General features: G+C 42.9%; 1 protein-coding gene across 2 annotated transcripts; it reads right to left on the minus strand.

The window, feature by feature from the left end:
* Nucleotides 1-430: 430 nt before the first annotated feature.
* SLC38A2 (solute carrier family 38 member 2) lies at nucleotides 431-13966 on the minus strand. Of its 2 annotated transcripts, XM_058307865.2 has the most exons (16): nucleotides 13541-13966; nucleotides 12388-12572; nucleotides 12054-12135; nucleotides 11804-11919; nucleotides 9231-9304; nucleotides 9041-9133; nucleotides 8831-8912; nucleotides 7541-7623; nucleotides 7046-7104; nucleotides 6781-6948; nucleotides 6302-6381; nucleotides 6086-6186; nucleotides 4968-5092; nucleotides 4480-4624; nucleotides 4276-4373; nucleotides 431-3384 (listed from the first exon to the last, which is right to left on the minus strand). In XM_058307865.2, exons 2-16 carry the CDS (start codon nucleotides 12501-12503, stop codon nucleotides 3286-3288), a joined length of 1521 nt encoding a protein of 506 aa, XP_058163848.1. In that variant the 5' UTR covers nucleotides 12504-12572; nucleotides 13541-13966; the 3' UTR covers nucleotides 431-3285. The 2 variants fall into 2 exon arrangements, with proteins under 2 accessions (XP_058163848.1, XP_071074895.1); XM_071218794.1 differs by lacking the exon at nucleotides 11804-11919 and having other exon boundaries at nucleotides 13541-13886.
* Between the last annotated feature and the right edge of the window lie 9121 nt (nucleotides 13967-23087).

Genomic DNA, 23087 nt, shown 5'->3' on the forward strand with positions numbered 1-23087 from the left:
TTCTTCCCAGGTCTATTTCACTGCACCTTAATTGTAATTTTAACTGCATCAGAATCACCTTTGGGGGTGGGATCCTGGGCCCACCCTAGGCCTATGGCATTTGCTCCAGGGCGCTGCAGTTCTAAAATCTTCCCCAGATTAACTCTAACTACTGCCTCCACTCACTCCTGCCAGCAGGCCCAAATTAGGGTCTTTTTAACAGGGTCCTTAAACATGCCTTTTAGCAGCTACAATTTTTTTTTTTCACAACCCATTTCTTTAAGTTTTTAGGCACTTTAAAGTTTTCTGACCATTTTTCTCCATCATGGTAATCATAAACATTTACTGAATACCTACTCAGGGCTAGTTACTATACTTAAAATATATCAAACACTTTATACAAATGACAAAACTTTACTTATCCCATTACCTCAAAGAAAACACTGCTACACAGGATTAAGCATGTATTTATTTTAGTTCAGTTAAAACAAACATATGTTGTTTCACTGAAACCATGTAGCACTCTGCCAACAAGTCATACCGGAATTGTTGGCCTCTAACAGTAGAGTGGGGATATTTACAATATATACAGAAGATAACACACCCAGGTTTCTCAAAGGTCTTTCATTACACTATATCACATTTTTGTAACCACTGCATTTTGAGAATTTCGACCTTAGTTAAAACTTAAATGAGGTCTGAACTTGCAAGTTTATTTTAAAAATTTGATGTTCAACCAGTTTACTGCAAATATAATAGGTGCAAACAGTATCTTGGTATTTCAGTGTTTGTACACAATTTGCCAATTTGTTTATACTGAAGTCTCTGTACAGGTGCTTCAGGAACAATTTTTATAGGTAAATAATGTGAATTCATCAAAATGCAGTTAAGAAACTTAGAGGAATATATACATTTGAACCCAAGACCCATACCTGACATTATATACAACCTATTTACAAATACATAAGGACAAACAATGTATGTACACAGAATATCATAAATATTGAAAAATAGGTTAGCTTTAATGGATTAATGCTGTTCTATAAATAACATTACAGTTCTAAATGAAACATCCACGGAAGACAGTAATGCAAAATGAGGTGACAAGACAGTGGTTTTAATACTGAAGACTGCTCATTAATGGGAATTCACTGATTTAGGAACCTCAAGGCATACAAGACAGCTCCAAGAAAATCATGCATTGAAATTTATCCTAGACAGTTCATTTTGAACTTCCAAAGAGTATCCAGAGGAGCATCTGACTCTTCTTTTTTTCCATTCCTTCCAGGTTGCCTTTAAATAGTTATTTTTCCCATATGAAAGGAAGTGAAGTACAGAAAAAACTCTTTACTTGGTATTCCCTGGCAGGTCTTAAAAATCAGCAATTCTTTCCAGGAACGCAAACAAAAACATACCAGCTCTTGGCCTTAGTTTGAGGTTCTGGATTCAAATGGAGTGCCAGAAGCCCAATTAAATGAAAGCAGTGCTGTAGAATCCATCTTCTCACTGCCTTTTTCTAGATGGTCCCCATTTGATTTTCACAAACAAAATGGACTATTGGTTTCACCCAATGTAGCACTACAAGATGTCTTCCAGTTCCATAAGGGTCTTTTGATTATAGGCATACCCTATCTGTACTTTAGTCACATATAATACAAGAATGCATAACATAAACCTAAACCATGTCTGCCACATTACTGGCTCTTGCTAAAAGTAAAAAAGTTTAGTTCAAGAGAAAACTTTAGAGCCAGACGACCAATTGATGATTCCATTATTTGCTTCCCTCAACCACTAATGGAATTACGTACATTATGCTTGATGAGCAAAGTACCACACATTTTAATGATATATTCACCATACACTGTAACGTACAATAAATGTGCTCTTATAGCCACGTTTAAAAGTAATTTCTTCACTTCTAATTGGGTTGAAATGGAAGGGTGAACATGCAGTTGGACCAAACAACTACTTACACTTACATTGCACTGTTTTCCCTAACCATTTGTTGGGTGTAAACAAACAATTCTAAGTTGTACAGAATGAGATGACAATCCAGTGCATGAGTTTTTTTTTTTTTAAAGCCTACTGCATGAACCCAGTGGCCTGTACAAAGAGAACTTTTATTATACCAAATTATTGGTGTAACCTGTGGATTAGACCTCTACTATATAGACAAAACATGAACATAACTAAGCCATACATTATCAAGTAATTCATACTTCCAGTAGTAGATGAGCATTTTGAAAAGTTGTACTCTCTGGATAGAATAGTTTTGGCCATTAGCCATCAAATACCCATTTTCCACTGGAAGCAATCAAAAAAAGGGCTGGCCCAAAAAGAGACCCAGAGCTGTCAATACAACTCTGGAGACAGATGCAACTGAATAAAATCCTGTTTTACCCAATTGCACTATTTGGTACCTCAAAATTAGTTATTTTAATTTATTTCCCACAGAAACATGTGCATTATCTTTCACTGTAACAGGGTTAAGCCATAAACATTTCAGAGTCTGAATGAACCCAATCATTTGGGGACAGAATTAAAATGATGATCAGAGTTCATCTAATTTGGTATAGCAGTAATTCTTAATTATCCTTTAGGTAATGATGACTTTTGAATGGAAAAACTAGGCTCCTAGTCAATGTTTTAATTTCTCTTTGTATCACTTTGGCTAAAAATTTTGGGTAAAAAAAGTATTTGGCTTATTATGCCTACAAAAAGGCAAATCATTTCATAATACTAATATTCAATTTTAAATACCAATAAAATTTTCAAAAGGAATTTATTGACAACCATTTTTGGATAACGTTTGAAAGAAAAGCAGTTTCTTAAAAGTAAAATAGTGCTTCTGAGGTCTGTAAGTATTTTTGGTACAAAAAATAATAGTGTTTTTCTCAATGGTTATTTCAATACTTTGCTGTAAATTAAGAATTGTTTCTCACATCGAATGGTTCCATTAGGCACATTCAAGTAAAATAATAAAATATCCAAGTTAAACAATGACACAGCCAAACATGTGGCTTGATAAAAGTTTAAGAGTTCGTCCATTCTCTGGAATGGAATAAAATTGTCACTTCCCTTAACTCGAGACTCGTGGTTTTGTTAACATCCGTTTCTATCATACAGAATAGTTTCTTACTAAAAAAAAAAGAAAGAAAAAGAGTTCACTTATTCTGCACTCAGAAGAACCAGCGAGGAATCTGCACTTCGAAAGGAAGTGAAATCGAAAACATGTGAAATTTCATAGTAGTTGAGTTGACTCAACAAATGGCATCGAATAGACTACTGGAGTTTGAGTGGTGCCAGTTAATGGCCATCTCCAGCAGCATTGTGCACCCAATCCAAAACAATCAAGGTCATGCTTCCAATCATCACCACCACGCCACTCAGCAGGAAGAGGAGGGCCTGCAACATGCACACAAAGAGAAGAGATCAGCATGTCTTTTTAAATGGGCACTATTACCGTAACTGTTTAAATATCATTAACAAGGTAAACTGATTCTGTAGAATACTGTTTAAGGGATCAAAGAGTTACCTGTAGTACAAAATATCGACATTCCTAAGGTCTTCCAAACTTTCACACTCATATGAAAAGATAACTTATTTTGCTAAACAGACTACTATTTATACATAACTGGACTGCCATTTTTCATTTTTAAAACAAAAATTAAGTCAAAATCAAACCCAAGGCATTCAAAAATACAGCCTGTGTCAAAGCCAGAGGCCTAAGAGATATGTTTACTTTTAATTCTATCTTGCAATTACTGCGATTATATAATTCTGAGTAAAAACAAAGAATGTTTGGTTTATAAATATTTCTGGTTAATTTAATCAGACCAGATGGTAGTAGAAAACGAGGGCTGAAAAGCACAGCATTTTTCTGAAAATCCCAACTAGGACTGACATAGAACTCTGTCATTTGTGGTTAACATACCATACTCTGTAACAGTGAACACCACTGAGAATAAAGGTCCCCAGACATCTGTCCTTCTATGAAGATAAATCCCACTCCACTGAAGATCCTATCTTCTGTTTTACACACTCAACAAATATGCGAAGTAGGGTCCAGTATCTTTCATTGTATTTTACCTCTATTCCTGTCTCTAAAGTATCCAGTAACTTTCTTACAACTTATACTCTTTTTAAATGGGGGCAAATTTCACTCCCCACTCCCGGCCCCAAATCTTGCATCTTTGTACACTGTTACACTACAGCACGGGATGACTGTGAGACTAAAAGTCACTCGAGCAATTTCTATTAGGCTTTTAATGGCTTCAATAGTTGTCTTTCACTCACCCCAATCTTTTGTATCGATTTCATAGATTCTTTCTTCACTAACTTCATATAGAAGGCAGATGGAAGAATAAAAATCAACATTGCAGCTGCAGATGCACCTGTAAAAGAACATTCACTTCTTTAGATTGCAGTGAACCACTTGTCATGCACTTAAACCTTAAAAACCCTGGTATTTATATAAGCTTAGATACTTTCTAAACTTACCTATGAAACCAAAGATATCCCTAATAGTCGGAACAAAGATGACAAGAAAATTGGTAGATGCCAAGATAGACATTGTAATGATAATATGACGCCACCAACTGAAATCTTTTGCTGGACACAACAACTGAATTACGGAACTCCGGATCTGCAAAAAACAAAACAAAACAAAAAAAGATACCAGCTTTAATGAATGGGGGAAAAACATATAACAGGAAATATATCTGAAACAGTAGCTATTTCTAAAGTAAAATTGTGCCTCCTCCAATGCTGCTGTTTTCTGGACATTTGGATACTGAAAGATCATTTTAAATTATGGGGAAAGGCTTCTGTTTTAAAAATCTGTAATGTACGAAAAAAGTCACTTTAAAACAATCATCGACTTAGTATTTACTCTGGTACTGTCTTCCTTCTCCAAGAAAGATGAAAATCTCATAAACGTGCACATATTTAAAAGCTCATTTCCCCCGAAAGCAGAGGAGATTACTTACTGGGAAAATAACCACTGGTACTGTCAGGGTGACAGCCACCAACACAGCCAAACGAACAATAAGAAGAAGAATATCAGTTCCCACAACAGAAGAATAGGTGTGGAGCAATTCTGACTCAACATGTTCTATGGGAAAGACAAAAAAAAAGCTTCAAAGGTGCTGTTTTTTCTGGAGATCAGGTAGCAAATCTAACAGTAATACTTTCCCCAAAAGCTATTAGCTACTCACAAATCTATAAACTAAGAAGCTAATAAGATTACTTTGGAATTAGTTAATTAAAATAACATTAAAAGAAAATTTTTCTAACTATAAAGTGGAGATTTAGCCACATGACCCCCATTTAAAAACAGGAGCCAATCCTAAATCCCTTAGTCTGGCTCTCAGTCTGCATGCTGTGTAATCTGAAGGTAATGGAAGAGAGGAGATAAACTGGATTAACTTAAAAAGCAAGCATGTCATACAAAAATGCCATGAAATGACTAATGGATGGTATCTTTAAAACTAGATTCTAGAGATTACGAATTAAGTGAAAGTTCTAAGCTCTAAATTCAATTTCTTATTAACAAATATCAAAAATACTAAGAAAATGCAATTTTTGAAAAGTGTAGAACCAACAGAGGTGGAGTAGACATAACCACCCCAGGGCCCACAGAATGGAGGAATAGAGTATGGAGAGAGTGGACTTACTGATACTCTATTCTGGATATAATGTGGTTAGTAATGGGAGTAAATATGGCATTGAGATGGAGGAAGTGGCCACGGTAACTGCTGAGGGTGGGGAGTGGGAAGAAGAGATGTGATGGGGGCATTTTCAGGACTTGAGTTGTCCTGGGTGTTACTGCAGGGCCAGTTACTGGACATTGGATGCACACCCATGGCCCACTGGGTGGACTGGAGGAGAGTGTAACCTGTAATGTGGACCACTGACCATGTGGAACAGCAGTGCTCAGAGCTGTATTCACCAAGCGCAACGAATGTCCCATGATGATGGGAAATAAATATAAGGTCCAAAACACTCAACAACAATAATAAAAAAGTGTAGAACCACATATACAAAAGGATCAATTTCATTCTAATAAATTTTGGTGTTTTTCCCCCCCAGTATAGTAGATATTTACCATAAAATGTCAAGTATCCAAAGAGAGCAGCAAGCAGGTACATAAGGAACATGGCAAAAAACGAAATCTTGGACACATTCATCATTCTTCTACGGCTGCGGCTATGTAAATTCAAAGGGAAATACCAATAATTTATTTTAGCAACTTATCATTAAGAGTCTTCTAATATTTTCCCAATATGTTTAATGAATTTATAAATATAATTTAGGTATTCACCCTTTCAGCTCTTCGTAAATGGGAAGAATCGCAGGGTGGCAGACAAACGAAAAGGTCAGAATTGGCACAGCATAGACAGTCTGAAAAAAGGTAAAGATTTATTTAATACCTTAATGTGGCTAACTCATGCGTTATCATAGTTCAGCAACTTATATTCTGTATTAAATAATCTTGGAATGAAAGCCTAAAACAGTTTTCTTTGCACAGCTTCCAGTCATCCACTCAAGTACCATGTCTGGTCAACATTGTTACTTCTGAATGTGTCATTACTAACTTGACTATTTCACATCTCAATCTGCTTTAGGGTACAATATATGTTCTTCAGTCCTCATTAACTTGCTAATCACAGATCTTCTAAAACAGCGCCTTTCCCTGACTTCCACCCCTTTGCCCTGGGAATTTTTAAATTTCCAGTTGTTAGCTTTTCTCTTTTCTTCCCTAAATCTTCCTTTGAAAAAATGATGATCGTATTTAGTTACCTGTGAGTTGAAGATAAAATAACGTGGTCTGCAATAATCATCTTCAGTCAAGTTAAGTGCCACATGAGGTGTAAAAGTTGCTGAATGTGTTAAGCTGCTGTTTATTGTTTCATTTATCATCAGAGCAACTTCCACTGGACAAGGAATTTGAAATTTCTTGCAAATCACCTGAAAATAAATTATTTTCCATTTTGTTAAACTAAATGTGACAGGGTTTATAAATACTTATCGAAGATTTCTAGCTATAAAGAAAAATTACACCTACCACAATCAGAAAGAACACCATACACAACAAGGAAAGGCCACTGGTATATCCTAAATATCCTGTAAGAGGAAAAAAATTATTAGTTTAATAAATGAATAAGCAAATGTATTATCTCCACTGAATAAACTCAACAGTGCCTAGAAGACTGCAGATACACGTATGGTGTGGGTACAGCATTAAATTTTCTCCTTCATAAATTTTAGGATATAGAATGACTTAAAATACTAAGAATCAAGTGATAAAAACCTATCATTTTGTGTTATTTACAAAGCATAACATCTTATACAAGTGTCAATGAAAAGCCAATTTTTCACAATGTCTTGGCTTCTTAGTAGCTATCCTGCTAGGATTCTGAAAGAACAGGTTTTGCATGCTGTAATTCCCAAAGATAGGTTTACTTGAAATTTTTTTAGCTCTCAGTAATTTCTATTAAGAGAAAAGCCAACAAGCTGTGCAAAGCTCATTTCAGTTCTCTTTAGAGATGGGTTTGCTCACCTAAATTTCTCAGCAGCGACAAAGGAAGAATAAGCACCAATGATACCAGCAGAACCAAATAGTCACCATTCAGATACCATATTCTGAGTTAAGAGAAAAACAAGGTCAAAACCAGTTTTTGTCTCTGGAAGAATATACACAACTTTCAAACACACAAAAAAGAACTGATTCTCCCTGAATCAGAAAAAAACAGTATTATAATAGAAGGTTATATACTCTTAAAAGAACTCATTTTTCAGAAATGCCATAAAAATAAACATAAAGGTGGGTTTGGAAAAGTATTGCTTATTCAAAGCTTAGCTGGGAATACATTTTTTCTGCGTATTAAGACGATATTCAGGTTAGAAACAGGGTATGAAACAGTATAACTTTGTCCCAGTTTACTCTGGGAAGGCAGCCAGCTGATTCATAACTTAAATGCTCTTAAAGGGTTGATACTAACTTAGGGAACAAAATGGCATTGTTAAGCCAATCTTATCTTTAAGCATTTTAAGCAAGACTGTACACCAAATATCATAGCTTTAGCTTTCATTTTCTAAAGCTGGAAACAGAAAATTTTTAAAACAAGGTCTTTCCAGACATGTTAGCAAATATACATTCCATCATTATTTTCATGCATGGATAAAATACTTAAACAAAATCCAATCCCCAATCAAGATATATTTTAGGTTAGCAAAAAATGCTGTGGCACCTTGATTCCAAAAATCATAAGACTCCCTTCTGAACTTGGAGAAAATTACCTATGTCTCTAAGAGTTCTAGCATTATCTTTCCTTTTCAGGTAAACATTAACTTCATCTTTTTAAAAACCCAAATTTTCAAATTCTAACTGCCCTGTGAATTCCACTCCACTCACTTTAGCTTGGGGCTCCATAGAAAATATTTGAAGACCATTTATAAAATAAAATTTCTAAAGCCACACCAGAGTTAATCATACCTCTTTATCCCGAGCAGCTCTGGGAAGTAAATTTATCTATCCATTCCCCATATTTACTTTTGAGAAACACCTGTTAGTCTACTAAGATGAGTAACTTTGCTAAGAGGGATAAAGTTTCTATAGTATAGCCCCATTTCCTGAATAATCTGCATTTTAAATAGATTAATTTTTTAAGAATGTTAGACTTAAACTACTTATTCAGTGCTGTACGACTGACTAGTTGCTATCTTTGGAATTTAATTCTCAGAAGTCAAATCCCTTTAGGGATAATTTACTGATAATCATAATATACCCAACTTTCTAACAATTTTAGGCTATAGCTCTTTCTTATGAGTAACCTTACTTAGCACCTACCCAGTTGTATCTTCAATGTTCATTAATGCCTGGATCACCAAAGGTAACTCATATTTCACTATGAAGAGGTAGCTTGACATAGCTGGAGGAAAACAAAATTATACCATTACAAGTGCAAAATGTGGCACATGACACTAAAACTAAGGTGTCACCACTGTGCTACAAAATGAAAAAGATTTACCCAAACTGCTTTTTAAACTAGGCTCTTACCTCCAATGTTCTGCATTGTAATTGATCCAGAAGCAGCAAGTTTTCCAGCCAATCCAAATGCCTTCTGTCCCAATTGTTCATATAATAAAGACCCTATAATTTCGAAAACAGAAACATGAAGTGTTTTACCAGAGAATGAAAATCACTGATAGATACAAATAACTGGAAAAGATCAAGAATGCTACCATACCTCCTTCATTGGCAGTCTTCAAAAGGAGATGAACAGAATATAAGGAAAACACTGTCACAAATGTCAAGAGAATTCTGATGAAAAAAGGAAAAAACAGTTATAAACAAGCATGGCTACAGCCAAAGACAATCCTTGGCTCTTACATTTTTTAGCATAACATTTTGTCTATTTACGTATCTTTAAAAGCCCAACCTTCCAATGCTGGAGTTATATTACCTGTATTTTGACTCTGGCACCATAAAAGTTACAGGTTAACCACTTCTCTGCACTAATGGTTCCCTTTACTTGTAAAATGGTGATAATGCCACCAAATGCAGCCCCAAAGGAAGTTGCGAAATTCCTTTGAGGTAGGTACAGGAAAAGTGTTTAGACCACACGGACTACAAAGGTAAGGAGAGGAATGGGTCAATATAGGGGGAAATTTAACATTTTAAGTGTCAGGCACTACATGCTTTATGAAAAAGTGGTTATGAATCAAGTAGTAACCACACAGTGCTGTGGAATCACAGGCCCATCGCTGCCACCAAGTTCATGCTTGTGCTAGAGTAAGGAGCAAGAAGCAACCAGCTTGACTATTTGGGCCTTCTCCTGAGACCCTTTTAATAAACTTGAAAAGGAAATAAAAAAAGGGTCCAGAGAGGGACGAAAGAACTCTTATATTGTCCAATTTTCCTTTAGGACAAGTTGTCTTTCACATTCAAGCTTCACTTTCCTTCCCCTCTCCCTCAAGACCAAAAGAAGAAGGAATAAAAACAAAACAGAATGGAGAAGCAAAAAGAAACCCTGCAAACAAGAATCACATGCTTCTTGATTCTATGAGTAAAGTGAATGCAGCATCTTGTGAAGAACTGGTTTAAGAAAAAAAAAAAGGATTGCTTTTTAGTTAAAGGAAGGAGGTGGCATTAAGCTGCCATTTCAATGCCAGAAACGTTAGGGACTCTAAAAGTTTGAGGTGGAAAATAACACCATCTACAACTTCAGCTCTAACTGGATAAGTGGTTGGCTTTATCAAAAACAATTTCAAGAATCTGCTGTTGGATCAAGTCCTTCCAACTCTTACAATGAAATGACAATGAAGGATGAATAAATATAACCTGAGGTCCCATCAAACCTTGAGATCGCTTCCACGTACCAAAAGGTTATAGCTACAAAGGTTTAATCAGACCGTGCTGTCAACCTGTATCTTGTAAAATACTAATGGATGAAAAGTCACTGTAACACCCTTGATGTTATTAAGCCATTTATTTAAATGTTAATTACCAAACACAAGGTTGATATCTTTGCATGGACACTTTTAAAGTGTAAAAGAAATAATTTCAAAAGTGAGGTGCATCTCCCCTGCAGCACACCATAATCTATGTCTCAGATTATGTACTGTTTCTCAATAAACTCTTTTCTCCCTTGACTACCCTATGGTGTGTGCCTTAAATTCTTAAAAAAAAAAAAAAAAAAAAGAGGTACGAGGGGAACACATTCACTTATGAAACAAAGGAGTCATTTTATCTAATATAAATTCTGCAGTATAACCACACTGGCAGTATTTTCACACTGCCTCCAGTTTTTATACCAAAAACCTAGAAAGGTTTCAAACATTTTACAATGATCCCATTCAAGTTACCACTAAAATACTTTGAAATCCTAGAACCCTTTCTACATAAATTCAGTCTTATACCTTAGGAGGTCTCAAAAGGCCTCATACTATACTAAAGCAAGCCAAACAGAATCCCAGCGTCTAGGATTTAAAGCCAGGCTTAACCTTGTAAAATTTCCCCACTTTTCATCAACATTCTATTTTGCTGGAGAAAATAACGAGTACAAGGTAACTAAGACATGTCTGTCACAGTAAGAGAATTCCACGCTATATGTACTGTCATTTCCTTATCTGTACAATGAAGGTGTTTAGTCATGATATTCACAGAAATAGCTTTAACCAGGGGTCCGGAAGCATTTAAATTTAATGGCTTTGATACAAGCATCATTGAAAATGATAGCCCAAATCTGAATAATGTAGTTTTGTGTTTTTCTGGAAATGAAGTCCGTATTTTTCATGACCCAGTGACTAAAATGGTTAAGAACCAAACACCACTCAAGTTTTCTCTAAGCTCAGAAATTCTATTTTAGTTATTTATGCTAGAGGAAGCACAGAATTAATTCTAACTGAGCAAGTAGAGGGGAAAAAAAACATTTAAAAGCAGTTAGTCATTAAAATACTTTTATTTATTTTTTTTGCTACAGCAAGTGGCAATCACATAGACTTGCAAGAAATTAAATACTTAAAAAAACACTTAAGGACTGCTTTTCACTGTCAAGGAAATCACAAGTCATTTTCTTAAAGTTGTTCTGGGTTAGGTAAATACGACCCACACCCTATATATTTAGAAGAATTATTCTTTTCCTGACTCACAAAACAGGCAGCCACAAGTCCTTTGGGGAACTTTGCAGAATTAGAGTTTTGTATTTCCCAATCAAATGATTTGTAACCAATTACAACTGTAACTCCAGTTTCTGGATCCAAAATATGATGATCATATTAACTGCCCTGCATGGCAAACTCACTACTTACACATACTTACATAAAAAGAGCAATTCCAGTATTAGCCATGGCATAAGAAAGCCCAAGGATTCCACTGCCCACAATCGCATTGCTCAGATTAAATATTGACATTCCAAAGGAAGTAGTACCTGGATGCTACACAGAGGGAAAACGATAACCAAACATATCATAATTAAATAGAGAAAACCAGCTCTGAGCAAGTTAGATTTGAAATCTGTAAGTAAAACTATTCTTTATGCCGTAATGCCCCAGACACACTTTTAACTTACAAAGTCTGTTTCATATTTCTTCTTCCCCAAATTAGATTCAAGTAAAAAGTTCTGGTTTTCAGGATCTACATCTGCATAATGACTGTAAAAAAAGAAAAGTGTAATTTTAAGTCCGGTTGAAATATACCTAAATTAGACATTAAGACAAAAAGCCCCCTCCCCCCTTTAGTTCTAGCAAAACTCCTCTACCTAAACTTCCACTCAAGATACTGTCACTGCCGTTGGACCCTTAATGCAGTAAACTGAAATCTACAGAAGCAGTCTCAAGTGAAGAACTCTCCCACCCCCACAATGCATTAAAAATTTTAAAAAGCGCGCACACAACTTCTCCCACCTTTTCAGAGAAGCTTGCTTGGTGGGGTAGGAGTAGGTGAAATCGCTGTTGGAGCTGTAGCTGCTGCTGTCCTCGTCCGGGGAAATGTTAAACCTTCCCATCTCGGCTTTCTTCATGCTGGGTCCAGAAGAGGCTCCTTTTGTCCTTGGCGCTGCTGCCCCGGCCGCCCGCAGGCCTGCGAAGAGCTGCGAAGGTAGGGGCGGCGCGTCAGCCCCGCAGCGCCCGCCCGCCGGGTCACGTGACGCGCCGCGCGGCTGATTCATCCCCGGCCGGGCGAGTGGAAAAGTACCAGGCGCGCGCGAGGGGCGGGGGCGCGCCGCGGGGCGGAAAAGTACCGGCGCTCAGCCGCTGAGAACAAAGCTGCGGCTGCCGCGGCGCCCCCGAGGCTTTTTCGGTGCTCAGTCCCCTCCTCTCTCCAGCCCAGGCCCAGCGGCTCGGGCCGGGGGACCCTTCGGCCGTGCGCCGGTCTGCGGCGCGCGTACCCACCCAGGCACCGGCGAGGGAGGCCTCCCACCAGGCCGCGAAAGCCGCCCCTGGCCGCCCCAAGCCCCCCGGCCGAGGAAAGGCCTCTGCGGCGGGCCACCGCCTCCCGGAAGGGGGCGGGAAAGCTTCCAGCAGCGCTGTTCTTCCGCGCAGGGGCGGGAGGCTCGCGCCCGGGCGTGCCCGGGGTTTGTTTACACGCGCACACCCGCGCTCCCGGGCGCACACGTCCCCGGGCACTGGGCTCGCGCGCACTTCGCCCGGCCCGCCCCTCCCCTGCCCGGAAAGTAAACTGATGCAATAGCGCCCGTCGATTGTCACACATTCGCGGGCGGCCCGGTGGGAAGGCCCGCGCCCACCCCGCCGCCCCCCGGCTCCCGGGGCTCCGTGCTATCGCTGGGGCAGCGCACCCGCAGGACGTGCCGCAGCCGAGCCGCGGGCCGGCGGGGCTCCCCTCCCCCCAACCGGAGGATGCGGCCCCCGCCCCGCACCCTCTCCCGGCCCGGGTGGGCGGGGACCCCAGGGCGGCAGCGGGGTCGGGGGCTGGCCCGGGCGACCCGGAACGCCCGCGCCAGGAGGGAGCGGCCCCCGCAGCCTTCCCGCCGCGGCCCCTCCCCCACGCCGCCCGGGTCCCGCGCCCCGGGCACGGGCGGCCCCCGCACGCCTCACTCACCTCGGTGGTCTCTGCTCCCGGGTCTCGGAAACCTCACGCCAACGGCTTTCGGGGGTTTCCTTCGCAAACCAACAGTGGTAAATGGGAAGAATAAAAAAGGCCGGAAAAACGATTTTAATTAAAAGAGAAAAATGGCAAGTGGCCGCCGCAACCCTCCGACGTGCACTTCCTCGAAGGGAAAGGCGCAAAGGTGCGGGGAGCGAATGTGCGGGGACGCGTGGTCGGGCAGCTGGCAGGAGCGCAAAAGAAGCGCTCCGGGGCGGCGGCGTCGTGCGACTCTCGGGCGGCCCAGCCCGCGGCGGGTTATAGCGCGGCCGGGGCGGGGCGTCGGGGGCGGGGCCTCGGCGCCGGCGGCGGGGCCTCGGCGCCGGCTGGCGCTCTTTGTGTATCAACACCACCTGGGCCCCGCCCCCGGCCCCGCCTCCCGCCCGGGCGCGGCCCCGGCGCCCCGCCCCGCCCGCCGCGCCAGCCCCGCCCCGCCCCGCCGCGGCCGCCTGCGCGCCTGCCCGGTACTCTCGGCGCGTCCGGGCTCGACCCCGGCAGCTGCCTGCCAGCGGCGTGTTCCCACTTCCCTCTGTCGGAGGCGCCCGCGGGCTCTGCTGTCTCCTCGAGGCTTTCTGGGGACGCATCCCGCCCATCCAAGCCCTGCGTGCCTGTTGTTTTTGTCGTTTACGTTCGGATTTTCTCTCGCCTGCTGGTCCCGGTGGTGGTTTTCTGTGCTCCCTCTTTCTGCTCCACCTGGACCTGCTTTCACTCCTCACGACTAGCGTGATTAGGTCGGTTGGCAACTCCGTTTCGGGATCTCTTCTGTTGGAAGTGGAAAACCCTCATGGGGCAAAAGCTACATCCTGAGCAGCAAGCCAGAGCTCGAAAGGGGAACCCGTTTGGGGGCCCGCCCTCCTGGGACGGTTCTGGAGTCCCCACTTCTTGCACTTCCCTCCCCCCTCCCCGTGCAGGAGCTCCTAACTCTCTGCTCCCCTGTCTTTCCTCGCACTTCCGAAGCCCAGGCCGCCTGGGAACGCTGGTTTGCGGCGCTTTCTCCCGGGCCCGGCTTTCCTTCCGGAGACGAGGCGGTGCTGCGGAGCCAGGCAACCAGGGGGCCCCTCGGCTGTGCACCACTTGGCGCTGCCGGAAAGGCCTGAAAACAAAGAGTGCTTAGCAGAGAGAGAGATTTGTTGAATGAATGGATAAACAAACGAGTTTGACCTACTGCTCTCTTCCTTTTGGGGACGTGGGAGAGGTTGGGCAGGGCAGAGAGGAAAGGGTTGGGTGTGATGACAATTTTTGCTTTCAATGTTTTCCTGAGGAAATCTGTACGATTGTCTACTTCCGCGGCACGTGAGGCTGCGGGTGCCTTCGGCCTGGAGCGGTGTTTGTGATTGACAGGGGAGGACCCGACTTCCCCTCTACACCCTTGTGTTCCCCACCCCAGACCTTCTACACTGGTCAGACCAGTCTCCCTGGAACAATACCCTTTCCGGTTTTAGTCCCCAATCCTCCCTCCCCCCAAATGCCACCGTCACTCAAGGCTTAGTCATTGATCCTCAAAAAACCTCCTCCACCTTAATTCTCAGACTTTTTTTCTGCAGGAGTGTTCTCTACCCCGTGCGGTGCAGGACTTTAAAACCTGTGCTGTCTCGTACTTAAAATTGTTCACGTTGTCGTCTTGTCTCCTCAAGATTGTGAACTCCCGAGGGCAGGTTTGGAATTTGACACACAGTCCAGGCGGAAAAAACTTGAATACCTTCCTTCCACATACATTCCCTAGTAACATCAATCAAGTCTTCTTGTCAGGCAACCGTTTGAAATGCTTCGCTGTGGGTTAAAGAGGAGACTCAGAAAGGTCCTTTATATTTGAACTGATAAAAATCAAAAGGGCTTGAAACCACTTTTTCAGCCAGGTGACACTGCAGTGGGTCTTCAGATACTGACGGAGGTGACAAGGCAGCCCTCTGGGCTGGTGGTTATGGCTGGCAAGTTGCTCTCCTAACTAGACTTCTTGTTCTTTGGACTTTTTAGTGGTTTGTATTGCAACACATGCTTAAGAGTAGCATAATTCTTGTGAATTGAGGGTAAGGGAAGAGATCTAAACTCGTATGATCAGAACCTCTGTACAAACCTCTGCACGTCCAGCACCTATTGCCAGTTTGATTCAGGCTTTCAGTGGCGAATCTGAGGAATTTCTGCTTGCTCAAGTGACTTCTGGCTAAGGTCCGTTGTTGCTTGGGACTAGGATGCATGGGTCACAGTGTTCTCATTCAATTTCTGGAAGACTGTACCACCAAATACCTGTTGGTCACAAGTGCTATGACTTTGTTGGATTCCCAAGCTATGTTCTAAAAGAGCAGTGTTTTTCAAATGCAGAATGGGATCCACCAGTGCTGAATAATGATCTGTTCAGTGGATTGTTACCAGCTTTCTTTCCTTTAATGTAGAACAGAATTAAAATTCAAAATATTGGTATGTCATATAAAGTAATGCTTGTATTATTCTATTAAAATTTATTTTAGTAGGGGAGTCAGTGTGGTTCAGTGGTTGAGTACCAGCTTCCCACATAGGAGGTGTGGAGTTCAATCTCTGGCTCTGGTACCTCAAAAATTTTTTTTATTTTTACTAATACATGAACATGTGCATATTTTGAGTTGTGAGGCAAAAAATATCCTGTGGGTTAGGGTCAAAGAATTTCTTTTTCTTTTACAATGGGGGTTTATTAACTTACAGTTCTGGGGCCGCGAAAATATTCAAATGAAGGCATCACCAGGCAATGTTCTCTTCCTGAAGACCAGCTGCCTCACACCTCAGAAACTCTGAGGCATCTATGGACTCTATCAAGAATGTGAAAAGACAACCTGCAAAATAGGGGAAGATATTTGGAAACCACACATCCAACAAGGGTCCAATATCCAGAACATACAAACAACTGCAACGATTCAACAACAAAATAACATACAACCTAATTCAAAACTGGGCAAAGGACTCCAACAGACACCTATCCAAAATCAAAGACATTAACAAATGCCTTTATTGATGCTGCAACAGACACTTCATGTGTTTTCTCTCCAGTAATAGAATAATATGTATTATTTTGCTCTTAATCAATTTCAAAGAATTTTGAAAGCCCCTGAGAGTGAACCATATAGTCTATCCTAAAACAGAAAACAATCACAAATCTTAGTTGTTGAAGCCGGATTTTCAGGAATGCATTGTCAAGGTAGGGTGTTAGAAATTTTGTGAGGGTAGATAGCTATCTTCTCTAGAATTATTTGACCATTATCACCTGACAAAATGGAGTAATTTTTGTTTCCTGGAATGTGTAACTAATTGATCTTGTTAAATGGCTGGTCTTTAGAATGATTCTTGAAATTCTGTCTATCCAAAATAAAAAATAAAACTCTGTCTATACAACACTTCTATTTGCTTGAAGTGGGCTTAAACATTAAATTTGCTTCTAAATTTCCAAACGAGTAGTTTAAAGTTCTTGGGATGGCATTCAGCTGTCTTTAATTGGGTCTGGCCTCCCTTTCCAAACCTTATCTTCCATTATTCCTGTAGTAGGTAGCTTCTAAAACAGTCCCCAATGAACCCTGCCTCCTAATATTTATGACCCTTTGTAATTCCCTCCCCTTGAGTATCGGCTAGGCCTAGTGACTTGCTTCTAATAATCAGAATTCAGCAAAAGTGATGGCATGGTACCTCTGAGATTAGGTTATCAAAAGACTGGCTTCTATCTTGCTGTCTCTCCCACCCCTACATTTCCTTTGAGGGAAATCAGCTGCCATCTTGTAGACTATCCTATGGAAAGGTCCACATGGCAAGGAACTGATGTCTCTAGCAACAGGCAGTAAGAACCAGACCTGCCAACAGTCCTGGGAGTAAGCTTGGAAGCAGATCCTGCCCAGTGGAGCCTGGAGATGACTGCAGCGCCCCCCCCCCCTTACTTTTTTTCTATTTCCCTCTCCCCCAGATGGTTCTTTTGTCTGTCTGCTCATTGTTTGCTTGCCTTCTCCAGAGGCACTGGGAACCAAACCTGGGACCTCCCATGTAGAAGGTAAATGCCCAATGGCCTGAGCCACATCTGCTCCCTGCGGGCTGTGGTATCTGCTGGCCTATGGCATCTGCTCATTTAGCCATCTGCTCATTGTGGAGGTGCAAAGTCCAGCTCGTTGCATTGTCTAGGTTGTTGTGGCGGGTGCAGCATCTGCTTGTCTTCCTTAAGAGGCACGGGGACCTGAACCTGGGACCTCCCATGTGGTAGGTGAGTGCCCAGCTGATTGAGCCACATCTGCTTCCCTCTAGGTCGTACTTCTTGCCAGTGAACCCAGTTAAGCCTGGATTCCTGACCAGCGGAATTAAGGTGATAATAAATGTTTGTTGCTTAAAATGCTAAGTTTTGGTGTGGTTTGTTACTTGGCAAGAGATAACTAAATATTCCCTTTCATATATCCTGTACTTTTGCCGAAATGTATTGCTCAGTGTTGTCAATTAAAACCATTTTCCATTCAAATTGTTCCCATTGCTTGGAATGTTCTCCATGCCTCCTCTTCCAGGCCATTACTATACATCACCACACCTCTCATGAACCCTTCTTTATCTGATATTCCCTTTTGAAACTAATCTCATTCTACTTTAAACTTAGTGCTTTTTAAGTATTTTTTGGTGATGCTTCTTCTTGCATTGTTGGTATACTAGATTTTATGTTAGTGTCTTTAGAGGGTGGAATCCTGGTGATCAAACTTCTTGAATATATAAGTGAATTAAATAAGTTTTTTTTGGTTATAGCACGTATCACTACCTGAAATTATGTTAATTGTGTTTTTCAATTACTTGTTTATTTTATGTTTCCCTCATTAGAATATACGTTCCCTAAGGACAAATGTAATCTACTTTGTTCACTCAGTTCCAGTACCTAGAATAGTGCCTGGCAATATGTTTTTGCTGAATAGATAAATGCAGGAATAACTAGCTTGAGTCTCTCCAGAAGCAGGAGAAAAAAGTCTGGGTACTACAGAGATGTTGTCAGCAGCAGGAAAGTTTTTGTTGCAAGATGCAGAATATGCAGTTAAAAATGGCTTAAGGGAAGCAGATTTGGCTCAACAGATAAAGCGTCTGCCTACCACATGGGAGGTCCAGGGTTCAAACCCAGGGCCTCCTGACCCATGTGATGAGCTGGCCCAAGCGCAGTGCTGATGTGCGCAAGGAGTGCTGTGCCGCGCAGGGGTGTCCCCCGTGTAAGGGAGCCCCACATGCAAGGAGTGCACCCCATAAGGAGAGTTGCCCAGCATGGAAAAAGTGCAGCCTGCTCAGGGTGGTGCCGCACACACAGAGAGCTGACGCAGCAAAATGATGCAACAAAAAGAGACAGATTCCCGGTGCCACTGACAAGAATATAAGTGGACACAAAAGACGACACAGTGAATGGAAACAGAGGGCAGACAACTGGGGTGGGGGAGGGCGGGGAAGGGGAGAGAAATAAATAAATAAATAAATAAATCTTTAAAAAAATAGCTTAATAAGGAAATTTATTACCTCACTTAATAGGAAGTCTGTAGAAAAGGTAGTTCTGGGGGTGATTCTCGACCTTGATAATCTCCTCAAAGACTAAGAGGTCTCTATCTTTTCAACTCTGACAGCTTTAACCTGCTGGAGGTGTCTTCCACCATGGTCTCCATGTTGTCTGAGGTGGTTTCAGAAGTCATATGCAGACGACCACGTCCACTGAAAAAGAGTGTTCATTCTGTGAGTCACTTTTTTATTATGAGAGAGATTTCCTGCAAGTGCTACTTCAGGTGTTTCAGGTCCTACTGACTAGGACGGGGTCACAGAGTCATGCATAAAAAAATACACTGTATTTTGCATCTATATATTTGCAACCATTTGTGTTTATAAATGCATGCCTCATTTCTCAGCAAGAAAAAGAAAATGATGGTGCCTTCAAACTTGAAAATATTAAAAAGTTTTTAAATGGTTTTACAGACATCTTAATATAAACATATTTAATTCTGTGAAGACCTTAGAACTTCCCAGGGACCTAGGATCAATACTCTGCTTCTTGTATCTCCTCCCCAAATAAAAGTAGGTAAGGAATGGCTGAAAAATGTGCCATCACCTTTTGGTGATATGTAGCCAGTGGTCATTTCATGTGACCTTGGAATGGTCCATTTGCTAGGGTGTAGTACATACTAATAAAAGTGAAAGAAAACAGTGGCAGAAAGATGAAGGGTTTATTGACCAGGATTATTTCCACTGGGTAAAATGGCACCTGCTAATTAACAGTAAGTAGCTTAGAAAGTGATACGGGAAAGCAAAATCACAGAACTGAGTTCTCAGGCACCGGCTTACAGATTATTCAGAATTTGCCACAGTAAAACTAAGGATCAAGAATTAGGCTAGAGGGGAGCAGAATACAGCTCAAGTGGTTGAATGCCTGTTTCCCACATGGGAGGTCCTGGGTTCAGTCTCTGCCTGGATAAGTCAAGAAAAGAAAATTAAGCTAGAAAACAAGGGTGTGTATATACTTAGGAAAAGAAGATGGATACATTTTGGTTAGTAGTATACTATGCCCCATTCTTTCGGAAATTTAAATGTTTTCAGACCTTTGCAATATTTCAAAATAGGCTAAAAGTGTCTTTATTTTTACACTCGTTAGCCGTTCAGTCTTCAAAAACAAATGACAGCGGCTGAATGATGTGTTCCACCCAATACACTCATAAACCACAATGGACCTACATTCCTGGCCTCCAGTCAGTTTCCGGATCTTTCTTTGCCCAGAGCCAAGATACTGAAACAGGGATTTATTAAAATTAACATATCTGCAATTCCGGTCCTTGGCTGGAAAGCATTTAATGTATGGACTTGGTTCTGAGATCTTTTCCCAGGTGAAAACCCCTACCGTTGGGGCTGAAATCTTTGGCACTTTCTGCCCAAGATGCCCGCATCGGGATTCAAGTAAGCCCGCATAGGCACTCTCAACCCTCCTCATCTCAGCGACACACTCGCGAGGCCAGCGCCAGAACCCTCGAGGCGCTGAAACTGGCAAAAGCGTCGTCTAGAGGTGAACGGCGTGCACAACACAGCCCTTTCGAATGAAATGTCATTGGGTGTCCCTTTGTCACCCCTGGGTGGCTGAGATCAAACTCCGCAAAGTTGTTGTCTGAGGAATAAATTTTGTTCGTTGTTGTAAAAATTAAATGAGGAATGCTCTGAGATACGGAAAAGAGTTTATTTTCCTGGTGGTTGGCAAGTGGGGGTGTGTGTGTGTGAAATCCAATTGGGCCCCGTATATGGTTTGCTGGAACGCAACACGGGCGTGAAATGAGAAGGCAAGACGCCTGCCCGAAGCTGCTGCTTCCTTTGTCCTCCAGCCAGGGCTGTGGGGGGACCCGGGTAGCGCGGACCTGAGGTGGCGGGGTGGGGTGGCCGCGGCGCCCCTGAGGCGAAAGCGGAGGCGCCCGACGCCAGGACGCCGCTCCGAGCCTCTCAAGGCAAGGTCGGGGGCAAGGCCGAGGCGCCGCTCGGAGCTGCCAGGAGGGGCGCTAAGGCAGGGAGGGCGCGGGGCGGCGCCAGCCCGGGGGGCTGCAGCGGGCGGGGGTGCGCCGCGAGGCTCCCGGGGGAGAGGAGAACCTCCGCAGGGGCGGGGCCGCCGCCGGAAGGGGGGAGGAGGGCGGCGAGAGGCGCGGGCGGGAGAGGCGGCGGGCGGGGCCTCCGGCGCGCAGCCGCAGTAGGTCTCCGGAAATTTTCCACTAAGGCTCGCAGAGCCTGTGAGCCACGGAGCGCCCAGCGCCCACGTGACGGTGATTCACGGAGCGCCGCCTCCCGGGCCCCCTGAGGGCACGCGGAGGGAAGAGGAGGCCGAGGAGGAGCGGGAAGGGGTGGCCCGGGGACGGCGGGGGGGCAGGGAGCGGAAGAGAGGCAGCAACGAGGAGGGCAAGGGGAGGAGAATGGGGGTCGGGAGAGTCGGGGAGGTACTGCGGCCGCGGATGGGGAGTGGGGGCGGCGAGCGGCCCGCACCGCACCCGCGTCCTCTCGCGTCTAACCTCCGGGGGCGAGAGGCTGCCAGAGCCGCGCTCGCCGGCGCCCCGGGCAACCGAGGGAGCCCTAAACGTCAGGGCAGATTCCGGTGTGCTTTGAGGAAAGCCGCGTGGGGCCCCGCGGCCGCGCGGGGCCCAGCGCGGGCAGGCTGCGGCCCGGGGAGCGCCCCCGCCCCGCTGGCCCCGGGCCGCGCTGGTGTACGTGGCTCCTGACGTGGAGCGCCCGGGCTGTGCGGCGGCGCGCGCCGCAGGGAGGGCCGCGCCTGGGGTCTGTCCCCCGGGAGTTAGGGGCCTGGAGTTTGGTCCCATTAAATCCCGGGACCTAAATGAAAACCCTTGAGGCTGCGGCGAATTTGGGGTTTGTTGTGCTGCTGCTTCCAGATGGTTCCCCGTTAGGAGTTTGGGATGTCAGCCCACCATAGACTTGATCTTATCTTTCAGCTGTGTGGAATAGACGTTATTCTAGCGCCAGCTCTCCGCAGGAAATAATTTTTTTCACAGAAATACTCAAACCACTTCATTTCTCATATTTTCTTAGGTTCTTTCTAGAAATTGTCATCTGTCCCTCTCAAGGTAAATTTGAAAAAACTAGTTTGAATTAGAGAGGTAAGAGCTTTATTTACCAACTGTTTTTCCTAGGCAGAGCCTTGAGTGCTCTGTTCAGATTTCCTTACAGCCTTCTCTGGGGCCCTTTTTCTCTCATCCCTTCCTTGAGGCAAAACAGACCAGAGAAAGCGGCTCAACTTGCCGTATATCCCTTATTTGCCAGTGTGCTTTAGTTTCTCTTCCAGAATTATATGTATTGTTTTTTGCTCAGTTTCTTCAGCTAGATTTATTGTAATAATTAAAAAGGAGCGCCAATGTTCATACAGTGTTTCAGTAGGTATTGTTTTAAGTCCTTTATAAATACGTGAATATTTAATTCTCTCATCAGCTCTGTGAGGTAGGGGCAATTATTTATCCACCTTTTAAAGGTGAGGAAATCGAGAGTTGAAGAGGTAAAATAATTTGCGTAAGCTCTCCAGCCTGTAAGTGGAAGAAGTGGAATTCGAACCCAGAACTGTCACAGGCACATCCCATGGCATGGCCACTATGCTATAGAAATTCTCAATACATTTAATTGCTTTGATGAATTTTTTCCTTCTATTTATTTTGTTTTCTTGAAGTTTATTTCGGAGATGTATCTAAATTTAATTTGGACAGTAAGATACACACGATTTGAAAAAGAACCTCTCAGGAAGAAAGCATGCATTGCAAGACAGTATTGCATTGCCCTTGCATGGGAGATTTTTGAAATATTTGACTCAGGAACTTATTTTTCTCAGGAGAAGTACTTCTCTTCACATGCCTTTAGCCCCTAGCACGTGGTGAGCCCTCCAGGAAAATGATGATGATGCTCTTCAATTGCCAGTAAATACTTACTGATTGAAACAAACCCAAGAAGTGAACACCCTTGAAAAAATCAATGACCTAATGCCAAATGAAAAGGAAATTTCCAAAAGAAACACAGATACTGGATA

This window comes from Dasypus novemcinctus, chromosome 12 (genome assembly GCF_030445035.2).
Source record: "Dasypus novemcinctus isolate mDasNov1 chromosome 12, mDasNov1.1.hap2, whole genome shotgun sequence".
Lineage (NCBI taxonomy): Eukaryota > Metazoa > Chordata > Mammalia > Cingulata > Dasypodidae > Dasypus > Dasypus novemcinctus.